Genomic DNA, 13,771 nt, shown 5'->3' with positions numbered 1-13,771 from the left:
TGTCAGCTAGGAATGTGTGCGTGTGTGTGGGGGGGGAATCTCACTTCCTAGGCAACATAGCTATCCCAGCAAAACCACCAGTATAGTCACAGCTATGCCGACAAAAAAGTGGTTCTGTTGATGCAGTTAAGGTTGTTTGGGAGGTAGTGTAGCTATGCTGGCAGAAGAAATCCTTCTGCCAGTTTATGCTGCATCTACACTAGGGGGCCTCTACTGGCTTAACTATACCAGTCAAGGGTCTAGTGTAGACAAGCACTTAATCAGCCACTGCTCAGAATCCTCTTCACAGCAAAACGAAAACGAGTACTTGTGGCACCTTAGAGACTAACAAATTTATTTGAGCATAAGCTTTCATGAGCTACAGCTCACTTCAGTGCATCCAATGAATTGAGCTGTACCTCACGAAAGCTTATGCTCAAATAAATTTGTTAGTCTCTATGGTGCCACAATTACTCCTTTTCTTTTTGCAAATACAGAATAACACGGCTGCTACTCTGAAATCTTCAAAGCAGCCAATTATGACGTCACATAGAAAACTATGTCTTCTGTTAGGGAATAATCAGTGGGCATAGGTGAACCTCTAAGACCTAAATAGCCTGAAATGATAGATATTAGAGATGTAGGAGAACTAATTAAAATTACAGAGTCCACCTTCTCCTAGCCAGTGCAGGAGTATTCTCTATAGCAGGGGTGGGCAAACTACTGCCTACGGGACACATCTGGCCCATCAGAACTTTTAATCCGGTCCTCGAGCTTCCATCGGGGAGCGGGGTCAGGGGCTTGCCCCGCTCCAGCCGGGGAGTGAGGTTGAGGGCTTTCTGCATAGCTCCAAGAAGCAGTGGCATGTCCCCCCTCCAGCTCCTACATGTAGGGACAGCCAAGGAGCTCTGCACATTGCCACCGCCCCAAGCACCCTCCCCCCCAGCTCCCATTGGCCGGGAACCATGGCCAATGGGAGCCGCAGGTGCAGCACCTGCAGATGGGACAGCACGAAGAGTCGCTTGGCCACGTGCCATCTGGAGCCTGCACCCCTGACCTCCTCCCCAACCCCGTGCCCCAGTTCTGATCCCCCTCCCACCCTCTGATTGCCAAATGGAGAGCCAAATGCACAGATAAAGAAAAGTTGGATTCATGCTAATGTTTTAAGTTTTGTGAAGAAAAAGAATCTTATTTCTGTAAAACTGAATTAATTAATTCATATCTTTATAAACAGATAAAAATGGAATGGAACGTCACAAGTGGCTAGATGAAGGGACCGGGATCTAGGATTCCTGGGTTTATTACCAGATTTGTGAATAATTCACTAAATAACCATGGATAATTTATTTAATCTTTCCATGTTCCTCAATTTACTCATCTATAAAATGGATATAATATTTGCATCTGTACTTTCCTCACTGGGGATTTAATTAACGTTCACCTGCATAGCATTTACAGATCCTTCAATGGATAAGGGCAAAACGTTATTCACATTCCACAAGATCATTACCAAAAATGAACTGAGAAAAATACCCATTAAAAATTTCAATGTCCTTTTTAAACCACTGAGATTTATAATTGAAATGCAAACTGACCTTTACATACTGTACAGTATGGCTAAAATGTTGCTAAAATATATTATTCTAGTGGGGACAGCAAGTGAACTCACTACTCTCTGTATCGCAATTATCTTATCTTCTTTGATTTATAGTCTTCAAATAATGCAGCATGTCTGGGTTTTCTCTCTGCATTCTAGCTGCACATCATGGAAGAGGGTTTTAGGGGACTATCAGCTCTAAAATCTAAATCTCTTGATAGCCTGCTATTGTGACTATCCATTGGGCAAATAATTGACTTGTTTAGGTCCACTCCCTTCCCAAGTTCTCTCATTAACCAGTATTAATCCATGTTCAACTCCATTTGCCACCTATTCGCTCAGATGCTTAAGCGTTCCAAATCTTGCCTTAGCTTATTGAAGAAAGGGACTGTCATTGTTGCCTATGCCCTCTGATGTTGTTTTATTGATTACCTTGATAGTCTGTATCCTGGTCAGAAACATTTACAATATGGCACATGTGATGAAATATACCAGGCATCAGACACTCACCACCTATATTATTTGACAATTATACTGAAATGAGAAATTGCACTCAGAGTTACTATCTTCTAACAGGCAGCACTCACAGAGTATCAGCAGAATTAACCTTTCTTATCTTCATGACTCCAGCCACAGCTGTTATTCTTCATAGTTTTCGATCCACTTCAACATCATTCTTCCCCATTGTGATTCAAGTGTTCTGAGAGAGAGGGGCACAGTCTAGTGGCCCGAGTACATGTCAGAGGCTCAGGAACTATTGAGTTCTACTCTATGTTTTGAAACTGACTTGCTATTTTACACTGAGGAAGATATAATATCACTGTGCTTCAGATTAGAGGCACTGCCAACCCCAAGTAATCAAAAATCATGCATCAGGCCTCCCAAAAATCATGAGACTGTCTTAAAATCAGGAGATTTAAAAAAAAAAATTGGGCTCTATTTGCCTTGTGGCTTTTAAGCCTTTAGGTTACACTGTGGTCCAGGTTTTCTCCACAAACACAAGAGTTTAGAAACTTAGTAGTTTTTTTTTTTTATCAAATAATTTCAATGGTTAGTGAATTTAGAAAAAAAAAAGTGAAAACCAGTACAGAAAAAGGATATAGCAATGTAATACTCTGTTGGACATACCTAATTCTATTGTGGTTTGACTTGCCTCAAAATAATATATGCACATTCATCTGCACATATTAACAAGTAACAAGGTTAACCAAGAGTAGGTACCGACATAAGGGATGAATAAATCCCTAAGGGATGAATAAATCTGTAGAATAAATCCATTAAGCCACTTGCCAAATTCCCAAAGTTGTGACATCAGTAAACAGCTGGCTAACAGACAAGTAAATGCAGTCATTCTAAAAAGGTGCTTAGACTTCTCTCCTTCTGTCTTCCTATTTTTTTGTCCAGCATTACTCAGATGTATTCTCAAATGATTCTTCTAGTTTCGTTTTACGTTGCTCACATGATGTTGTTTCCTCCAGTTCTCTTAGGAGACTCCTCCATGGTTTAAATGACCTAACTTCAGCCTTGACTAAGTTTTGTTTTGCTTAAAATCAACCCATTATTCTGCAGTTATAACCTACACCTTCCTTCCCAAATAATGTGGTCCAGTCCTTTAGCTAGATAATGGTTCTCATCATGTAGAGTTTTAAAAGTGGAACATGTATGGACTCCTCTATTACACAATGGACTAACTTGTAGGAACCACAGTATTATTACCAAGCTAAACTGATTTCTTCACCAAAGAACCATACAGCACACCATCCCACTATCGTACAAAGTAGACCTTTAAAAAAAAAAAAAAACCTGCTAACCTAATTATATCAGCATATGTTCCAGAGCACATTAATTGCTTCCATAGACATGCTGCAAGAATGCCACAGCCCAACAATCAATGTCAAAGGATCAGAAGAAATGTCAGGCTAGTTGAAAGGCAGACGCTCCTGGCTTTAGGGTCGATGTAAATCTTGGGAAATAAATGAGACCTCACATAGACCTAATGAAGTGAGCTGTAGCTCACGAAAGCTTATGCTCAAATAAATTTGTTAGTCTCTAAGCTGAAACAAGTACTCCTTTTCTTAGAGCTAATGTAAGTATTTCAATGAACATTAGCATGTTTGGATTAACATGTCAGCCCGTTAAGGACTTGTCTGCAAAGGGAATGCCTGGCCCTGACGGCAACATATACTGTGTGTGTATACATGAAATATTAAATAATCGTCTTCCCACAAGCTCCTTTCCGTTCTATCGCTGAATTGCACTGTGCAATGTGCAACCACGGGGACTACAATTTACAAGGACCCGAGACATTTCTTTAAAGAGTTTTTGACCTAGGGATGTTTACAAAAATGTGCCTTAGAATCCAAAGGCTAGTTACTGCAGTTAGCATCTCATAATGCAGCATTTCCAAGCTTTATCCCTGTGGACATTCTAAATCAGACTACAAAACTATTGCTCATTGCTGGCAATGCTAATAGATGGTGAAAGTCAGTTTGTTCTCTTTCTGTACAGGAGAAGAAGGGAGAAGTGATTAAAAGTTTTAAAGCCATTTTTCAAACTTTTGCTGAACTCTTTAACCTACTGAAATATTGTTTCATGATACCAAGTTATCACTATGTAAGAAATGAAGCAAAACAACAAAAATATCAGTTTTTTGTTCATGGAAGCAAAAGAGAAGACATGATTATTGAAAAGGTGAGATCAGAATGGGTACTAAATAAATTAAACAGTCTGAAGAAATGAATAAGAATAATATAACAATCAATCTACATTGTACATTTCACTAAAAGATTTCAAAGTACTTTTACAATGGTGGGCAAGTATTATCTCTATTTTACACAGAGAAGTTAAGGCTATCATTTCTAAACTTCAAATAAGTAGCTTGATTTTTAGCTATGCTGGGAACCTGCAAATTCTACTGAAGCTAGGAATATGTATGTTTTAATTTCAGGAAACACAACTGGAAGAAAACTGGCCCAAGGTCACACAGCATGTCAGTGGCTGAAATAGGAACAAGATCCAGTTCTTCCAATCCTCAGTCCAGTGTTCTAACTACAGACTCTCAGCTAGGACTCATCTTTAATTCAGCCACACAGCTCCTCCCCAGCTAATTAATCCTAAATTGGGCCTGGCACAGCTTCCAGGTACAAACAGGAGCACTAATTGTTCTCCGTCTTCAATTAACCCTTTCACTGTCAGTGTGGGGTAAACATCCCATCGCAGTCTCCCTGGCACGCTGATTTTTTTTTAAAAATGGCAGCTGTTTGAATCCACCTGGGGATTGGAATACTAAGAGAAGTCTCAGAGAAGCAGATTAATGGCCAGATGACAGATGTGTCAAAGGTGTGTGATAAACTTATTTATCTGAAGTTTATCGCATGCTTCTGCAATTTATTATATATATGTCACATTTCTGGTGTATTAGGATTCTAAAGGATAAGAGATGTCACATAAATATAAGACATAATTATTAATGAGGCCAGGGTATTACAGTTAAATGTAAATGGTGCAGTCTGGTAACCCTGTTTTACTGTCAAACCAATAAGATTTTTCATGTCAGAAATTGATGGCAGTAGTGATAAATAAAGGACAGATAAAGTTAATCCAGCTGCTTTGAGTTGAACAGAGAAGGTATTACTTTGAAGGGTTTAACATATTAATGGAATCAAAATGACACTTCAAAATATTTATGGAAATCTTTTTTTAAAGCGTATACAAGAATAACAACAAACCCCTATAAAATATTATTAAAATCCTACCCGCAATTAACCATGCTGACACTTAAAAGCTTCTGTCTGATTTACTTAAAAATCTTCTTTCAGTAAATTATTACTCTAAAATACCTTTCTACTCTTCACTTTTTAAAAAAATAATTTGAATTTCTTAGGAATAAAAAATATTTTAATGCCCAAACCTCCAAGTTATAAAATACAAAGTTAATATAAAGAATAGTCAGGCTATAAGACATGTTTTCTAATCCTTTAATCATTTTTGTGGCTCTTTTCTAAACCTTCTCCAATTTATCAACATCCATCTTGAATTGTGGATACCAGAACCGGACTCAGTACTCCAGCAGCAGTTGCACCAGTTCCAAATAGAGAGGTAAAATAACCTCTAATTCTACTCCAGATTGAGGGGCACCAAGAATTTTCAGACACCTTTTTTCCCCCTGAATATTTAATAAACAAAACAGGAGGGGCATGGGCTTGAGTTGAATGTGGTGATACAGATTTCTGGTCGGGCATCAAGTGTTTCTCAATGTACAGGTAGGCCTCAAACTGGGAGTAAGATGTTTCTTTTTCTGGGAGCACTGTATGGTTCTTTTTCAGTGGAGAGAGTATCCCACATTTGGGTAACCTTCTCCACAAAATACGTTGGCAGTTCTTCACAGCATGTGATGCCGGCTTTTGGGGATAGTGAGAAGGCAAACCAAATTAACCTTCCTGAAAAGTTCTGCGGGTTACTTAGCGATTTCAATAACCAATGAGATATATGATCTTTTTCTTTCGATCACGGCTGTTGAATAACAGCGTGGTGAGCCATAAATGTCTTTTGGCACAGTATGCACCCTAAGGGAGAACAGGTGCTTAGCAGGGATACAGCATGGCTGAAAGCAGAGTACCACAAGAAATCCAAAAGCTCTGCTTTCCCCTTCACTTGGGAAAAGAACTGTTGCCCTTGTCTCATGCCAGAGCTGTTCAGAAAAATTCATTATTCTCAGAATATTTTGGACGTTATTTTCAGCACAGTACTTACATCAGGGCCATTGCACAAATCTTAACAAAAGCATTGTGCTTCAAAAACCCTACATTAAAAGAACACTAAGATTGCAAAGTGAAGCACCCAAAAGTTAGGAAATGCTGGGATTAAGGTTCCCTGTGCAACCTTAATTCAGCCCTCTTGGGCATATGCATCATGACAGTCTAATTACATGATCATATACCATTTTTTTTTCTACCAGACACCTGGCCTCATTGAATGCACAGAATAGGCAGTATTCCTTTGATGGATAATTATTGAATATTCCATTTGATACTCCTCATTCAATGTGTGGTCCCTGTGCATTATTTATTGAACCACAACCAAACTCAGTGCTTGAATACAGAATTATTACTTTCCTCGTGAGCTTTTCATTGATGCTGTCATGGTAGTTTATAAACATTACTCAATACATCTTCACAACACCACTGTGAGTATAGGTGGTATTACTGTGCCCATTTTACAGATGAGGAACAGAGACGAAGGCCCAGAAAAGTCACCCATCTAATGTCGGGCAACCAGAAAATGAGGAACACCCAATTCACAGCCAGCTGTGAACATTTTGGTTTAAGTGCCTGGTCCAACCTCACACAGAAAACTGTGTGGCAGAGGCAGAAATAGATTTCAGTTCTTCAGGGCAGCATTCAACTCCCTTAACCATGAGACCATCCTTTCTCTCCCTGCATCCTCTGGACCATTCACGACACACCTTCCAACTATTGCAACAAATGAGGCAGAGGTCCTACCGACAACAGCCTTCTTCACTACACAACCCTGATTTATACCCAGAGCACGTACATCTTGTGCACTGAATGAGGCAAGGGGTCCTGGGGAAGAAACAACGTGTGATCAAGCAATTAAAGACTGTATCATCATAATGCATATGCAAAAGGGGACCAAATTAAGGTTGCAAACGCATCCTTGATTATGGCCTTTTGAGTGCTTGACGATGCACCCTTAACATTCTTTTAACATAGGAAAGTACATCCCCAAACTAAGTTTTTTAAAGCTTAAAAAGTTTTAAAGCTTTAAAATTGGGCGAGGGACGGGACACCACCAAATATTTAACTCTGTGGAACCATATTGTTCCCCACATGGATCATCAGCAAGGTTGGTATCTTTAAATCCACAGCACAGTCCTCTAACCCTTGAGTTAATAAAGCAACTGATAGCATTAGAAGGCTGTTATCTTTTATGTAGACCTGCCACTAGAGGGGGATGGAGGAATACACATTGCCAGGACCACTGAATTATGTGCACTCCAGCCCTGGACACCGGTGACCCTTTGTGACAGAATGAATATGTCTGTAAATAAAATAATATTTAATAGCGAAAGAGCTGGGGGGGGGTGATTCAGATTTAGAAAAAAACTCCATCAAACCAGGTGAAACTACCCTGAGATGGGATATTAGATGGATGGAATCAGAGTTACCCAGGAAAGAATTTCTGTAGTATCTGGCTGGTGAATCTTGCCCATATGCTCAGGGTTCAGCTGATTGCCATATTTGGGGTCGGGAAGGAATTTTCTTCCAGGGCAGATTGGAAGAGGCCCTGGAGGTTTTTTGCCTTCCTCTGTAGCATGGGGCACGGGTCACTTGAGGGAGGATTCTCTGCTCCTTGAAGTCTTTAAACCACGATCTGAGGACTTCAATAGCTCAGACGTAGGTGAGGTTTTTCGTAGGAGTGGGTGGGTGAGATTCTGTGGCCTGCGCTGTGCAGGAGGTCAGACTAGATGATCAGAATGGTCCCTTCTGACCTTAGTATCTATGAATCTATAAACAAGTGAACAAACCACTTTACTTCTGAGGCAGGCTAGTCTTTGAAATACAACCTCTGGGGCGTGTTGTTCATCTTTCAAAAGGCAGCTATTAAAGGTCTTTGTATCCTCAATGGGCCATCTCTTAGGCCTTCTCTACACAAACCCAGAGAGAAAGCAGCAATCCCCTTACCTTACCCCACTTCACTGTACATGTAGGTAATTCAGAAAAATTGTTTGCAGAGTGGAGGCGGTTGCTCTTGAGTAAGATGGGAAGCCTGGCTGGACACAAAGCTGCGGCAGGGTATGGCGAGATCTCTGAATGCATGAAAAACATCTGAGATTCACTTTCTCTCAGAACAGGATGGGGTTGGAACTGCAGTCAGACACAGATTGCTTTTTGGAATACATAAGGACTGTGTTTTCCCTCGGTAACTTTCAGGGAGAATGTCTCGCCTGGTTTAGCTTATTTAAACTATAAATCTAGGTATGCTACGCAAGGCATTTTTAACTCCATTTTTTTGTTTTAAAATAATCTTGTTCTTACTAAACAATCTGCTGTTGTGTGTGGAGAAGGTTCACCCTGCAACCCTCAAAAGAGGGGTTCCAGATGGCAAAGAGGTTCTGGAACTTAAACCCCACTACTCAGACAATCAGATAGGGGCAAAGGCCTCCATTCCTAGTGAAGCATATTGCAAACAGCTGTGGCAGACAAACAAGTGGGCTGATGCCAAATGGATTGAGGAAGAGACAAGAGTTGGCAGTGACTGTGCTGGCTCTAGAGACCTATCTTGCAGGGTCTTTCATCACACACAAATACAATGGAAATTATTTATTGTGAAGCCCTTCTTCCTCCTCCCCCCACACACCAATTTCACTCTAATCAGAGAGATGTAGACACAAAATACGAAACCAGAATGTGTGGCAATTTTATTATCTAAATAAAATTGTACTGAAATGCTGTCTTCACGGTAACACTAAAAGTCATAAACTTAACCAAATGTTCACTCATTGCTCCCTGAACATTTTCTGGGTTAGAGGATACTCAAGGAGAAATGTGTGACAGTCTCAGAACAAGGGGGGTTGGGTGCTGAGGAGGGGGAAAGAGATTAAACTGTAACTATTTGTTGCAGAGGTAGCACGCACAGCTCAGAAGTCTCTTCTGAACAATTAACGAGGAGCAGCACCTGAGGAACAGCTGACTATACCACATTTCTCAGGTAAAACACCGCCGGCCATGAATAATGTACTAGGTAACGCTATGTCAGAATGGCAACTACAGTGCTGAACTGTTCAGTGCATCCAAGAGGCAAGGGAGCTATGCCTACATACAGCCTAGTGCATGAGCAACATCTAGAAAGGAACATGAAAGAGGATATGCCTTTTGAAGTTCTTGGGAGATTCCACAGGAGGAAGGACTCACTGTGCCTGACCAGGGACTTGAACCCTAGACCCTTAGATTAAAAGTCTGATGCTCTAACAACTGAGCTAGCCATCTAGAAAGTACACACCTGCCAGGTGGCTAAATGGAATAGTTACATTCAGGTAAACATACCTGCTCTGTGCTGGATGCTTCAGACACACCTCTATGTTCTGTGTGGATGAAACATCAACAAAAAGCAGCAGCCCGGTGGTGAACAATCAGCAAGGCCACTGAAGGCTTGAAAAATTACTTCTGTCCCATTCTCCTGTTCCAGAGGGTGTTGGCTACACTATAGGATCTTGGCAGGGTAAAGTGGGGAGAAAGAAGGTGGGAATTTTGGGTTCCATCTTTAAAAGGAGAAAATATAACAGGGAATAAGAGCGTAAGTGCTGAGTTTTTCTTTTCCCAAGGGGTGCTCCAGCCCCGGAGCACCCTTGGAGTCAGCGCCTATAAATAAGAGCCAAATTCTGCCATGAGATATATGTCCCTATGAGATATATATGAGTTGCATTCATTAAAAGAAGGATAGATTTTGTTATGTTGGCCATTATAAAAGACAGGTTTCAGAGTAGCAGCCATGCTAGTCTGTATTCGCAAAAAGAAAAGGAGTACTTGTGGCACCTTAGAGACTAACAAATTTATTTGAGCATAAGCTTTCGTGAGCTACAGCTCACTTCATCGGATGCATACAATGGAAAATATAGTGGGGAGATTTTATATACACAGAGAACATGAAACAATGGGTGTTACTGTAAGGAGAGGGATCACTTAAGATGAGCTATTACCAGCAGGAGAGTGGGTAGGGGGGAGAAAACCTTTTGTAGTGATAATCAAGGTGGGCCATTTCGAGCAGTTGACAAGAACATCTGAGGAATGGGGGCGGGGGGATAAACATGGGGAAATAGTTTTACTTTGTGTAATGACTCATCCACTCCCAGTCTCTATTCAAGCCTGAGTTAATTGCATCCAGTTTGCAAATTAGTTTGCAATTCAGTAGTCTCTCGTTGGAGTCTGTTTTTGAAGTTTTTTTGTTGAAGAATAGCCACTTTCAGGTCTGTAATCGAGTGACCGGAGAGACTGAAGTGTTCTCCGACTGGTTTTTGAATGTTATAATTCTTGATGTCTGATTTGTGTCCATTTATTCTTTTACATAGAGATTGTCCAGTTTGACCAATGTACATGGCAGAGGGGCATTGCTGGCACATATCATATTGGTAGATGTGCAGGTGAATGAGCCTCTGATAGTGTGGCTGATGTGGTTAGGCCCTATGATGGTGTCCCCTGAATAGATATGTGGACACAGTTGGCAACGGGCTTTTTTGCAAGGATAGGTTCCTGGGTTAGTGTTTCTGTTGCGTGGTGTGTAGTTGCTGGTGAGTATTTGCTTCATGTTGGGGGGCTTGTCAGGCCAGTCCTTGCTTACAGACAGCCCCCCAACATGAAGCAAATATTCATCAGCAATCACACAAAAGAACCACTAACCCAGGAATCTATCTTTGCAACAAAGCCCGTTGCCAACTGTGTCCACATATCTATTCGGGGAACACCATCATAGGGCTTAATCACATCAGCCACACTACCAGAGGCTCATTCACCTGCTCATCTACCAGTGTGATATATGCCATCATGTGCCAGAAATGCCCCTCTGCCATGTACGTTGGCCAAACTGGACAATCTCTATGTAAAAGAATAAATGGACAAAAATCAGACGTCAAGAATTATAACATTCAAAAACCAGTCGGAGAACACTTTGATCTCTCTGGTCACTCGATTACAAACCTAAGAGTGGCTATTCTTCAACAAAAAAACTTCAAAAACAGACTCCAACGAGAGAAGTGGAATTAATTTGCAAACTGATACAATTAACTTAGGCTTGAATAGAGACTGGGAGTGGATGGGTCATTACACAAAGTAAAACTATTTCCCCATGTTTATTTCCCCACCACCACCCCCTACTGTTCCTCAGACGTTCTTGTCAACTGCTGGAAATGGCCCACCTTGATTATCACTACAAAAGGTTTTCTCCTCCCCCCCGCTCTCCTGTTGATAATAGCTCATCTTAAGTGATCACTCTCCTTGCAGTGTGTATTGTAACACCCATTGTTTCATGTTCTCTGTGTATATAAATCTCCCCACTGTATTTTCCACTGAATGCATCCGATGAAATGAGCTGTAGCTCATGAAAGCTTATGCTCAAATAAATTTGTTAATCTCTAAGGTGCCATTAAAAAAGAGGCATTTTAATAGGAAATTGCACCACACTAAGAAAAGCCATTTTAGTGTGTACACAATGAAAATGTGTGTGTTAGTGTTAGAGAGAGAGACACAAAGAGAGACTACCCAAATCTGCTAAAAGTGAGATGTAACATACTATTTTGTACCATTTTGTGTGTGCTGACCCATGTCAGTTTTGACACGATAATAAGCTGTTTTTTGCTATAAATTTATGTCTTCCCATTACCCCCTCTTCTCTCCTCATCGCTTGACTGTTCTTGGCAAGGAAAACCTACTTCAGCTTCCAATTATGGCCATCACATTCACATTACAAAAATAATTAACCGGTCATTTTCCTTTATCCACTCATCATCCTTCTCAAACCAGCACAAGGGAAGTTTTATAAAATCAATACATTTCCTATCAACATTAATCATAAATGTGAAGTATCAAAAAGGAGTTGTGCAAAAAGTTGTCCAGCTTTATAAGGGGTGTGGGGGGGGAACATCATAAGAACATAAGAAAATAGAAGAGAGAAAATAGATGGAAATAATATGGAAAGAGAGAGACAGAGATCCACAGCAATACGAACTAGACTCACAGTCCATCTCGCAGCTCTTGCGTATCATTCGATGTCCCAAGAGATCTAAGGGTTCTTTCCAAGGAAGTCACTGTCAACACAAAAAGAAAGAAAAGAGAAAGAAATGACACCACATTTCAGACAAAAATATTTATATTTTAAATGGGGTTTCTTTCGAACCCTTTCACTAATAACTAACATATGGACAAATAAAAACACAGAGCACAGCAAAAGCTGAAGGTCGGACAATACTAACTCCATCAGGGGAAATTAATAATGTGGAATAATCCCTTTGCATCTTGAGGGTGTATTATACATATTTGTTATTTGTGTAGACCATAACTGTACAAAAATATTTACAACAACTCAGATAAACTAAAGAAAATCTCTACCCCATAGACCTTACAATTGAACAACACAAACCCAAGAGTGCCCTTTGGTCATTTTCTGTGGTTCATTTTCTAAAAAGATTCAGAGGAGGTACAGAAGAATGCTTGGTTTAAATTAATGATCTAAGGATAAGGAGTGGCATAAAAGGAGAAAAATATGTAATAGAGGAAGGAGAAGTCGGAACAGTCTCGTATAAATGAATTAAAAGGAAGAAGGAGGCCATGCAGGAGATAAAGCTGGAACAGAGTTCGGAAGCATATGGAAAGCAAGGTTAATCTAAATTGTATGTGGATAATGAAGAGCCAGTGGAGACAGTCAAGCAAAGAGATATGGTGAGAGAATAGCAGGAAAGGAAAATGATCTTGGTAACCTTGAATGAGCTCTGCTCCACACTCCAGAAGAACAAGGTCACTGTCAATATGTCCCGTGACCCCCTCAAGTTAACTGTCAATATGTCCCGTGGGAAAATTAGGCCCTGTCTCCCAAATACAGCATTCGGTTCAACTCCAAGTATGTCTGACCACTGTTAAACATCTACCCCAACTGTACAGCCTGAAAGACTGTTGGTATCCAAGTAAATGTACTTTTCATCCTGAATTCTAGATGCAGATTTGAAATCCTAAAGTAAGACACCCCACAAAGAACACATGGGCTGCAGAGTCAATTGGCTGCCACATTAAAGTGTCTTCATTATTTTTAATACTTAAGAACAAAAAAGTAATCTCACATTCATGGTATTATCAGATTAGTCCACTGGATCCAGAGCATAAGAACGGAAGAATAGCCATACTGGGTCAGACCAAAGGTCCATCCAGCCCAACATCCTGTCTGCCAACAGTGGCCAATGCCAGGTGCCCCAGAGGGAGTGAACCTAACAGGTAATGATCAAGTGATCTCTCTCCTGACATCCATCTCCACCCTTTGACAAACAGAGGCTAGGGACACCATTCCTTACCCATCCAGGCTAATTGCCATTAATGGACATAACCTCCATGAATTTATCCAGTTCTCTTTTAAATCCTGTTATAGCCCTAGACTTCACAGCCTCCACAGGCAAGGAGTTCCACAGGTTGACTG

The 13,771-nt window shown here is 40.6% G+C and overlaps 1 protein-coding gene across 16 annotated transcripts in view; it reads right to left on the bottom strand.

Annotated features, from left to right (window-relative positions):
• Window positions 1–13,771, bottom strand: part of TSNARE1 (t-SNARE domain containing 1) — a 688,236-nt gene that overhangs the window by 381,559 nt on the left and 292,906 nt on the right. For 15 of the 16 annotated variants that reach the window (XM_043507269.1, XM_043507264.1, XM_043507267.1 and 12 more), the window contains one exon: window positions 12,326–12,395. In XM_043507269.1, coding sequence (XP_043363204.1) covers window positions 12,326–12,395 — 70 coding nt within the window. Of the gene's footprint in view, window positions 1–2,163; window positions 2,277–12,325; window positions 12,396–13,771 lie in introns of all 16 variants that reach the window. The other variant, XM_043507268.1, reaches the window with a different exon arrangement.

This window comes from Dermochelys coriacea, chromosome 2 (assembly GCF_009764565.3).
Source record: "Dermochelys coriacea isolate rDerCor1 chromosome 2, rDerCor1.pri.v4, whole genome shotgun sequence".
In the NCBI taxonomy this organism is placed as follows: Eukaryota; Metazoa; Chordata; order Testudines; family Dermochelyidae; genus Dermochelys; species Dermochelys coriacea.
Note: the sequence above shows the minus strand (reverse complement) of the source record. Positions and strands in the feature narration are given on the sequence as shown.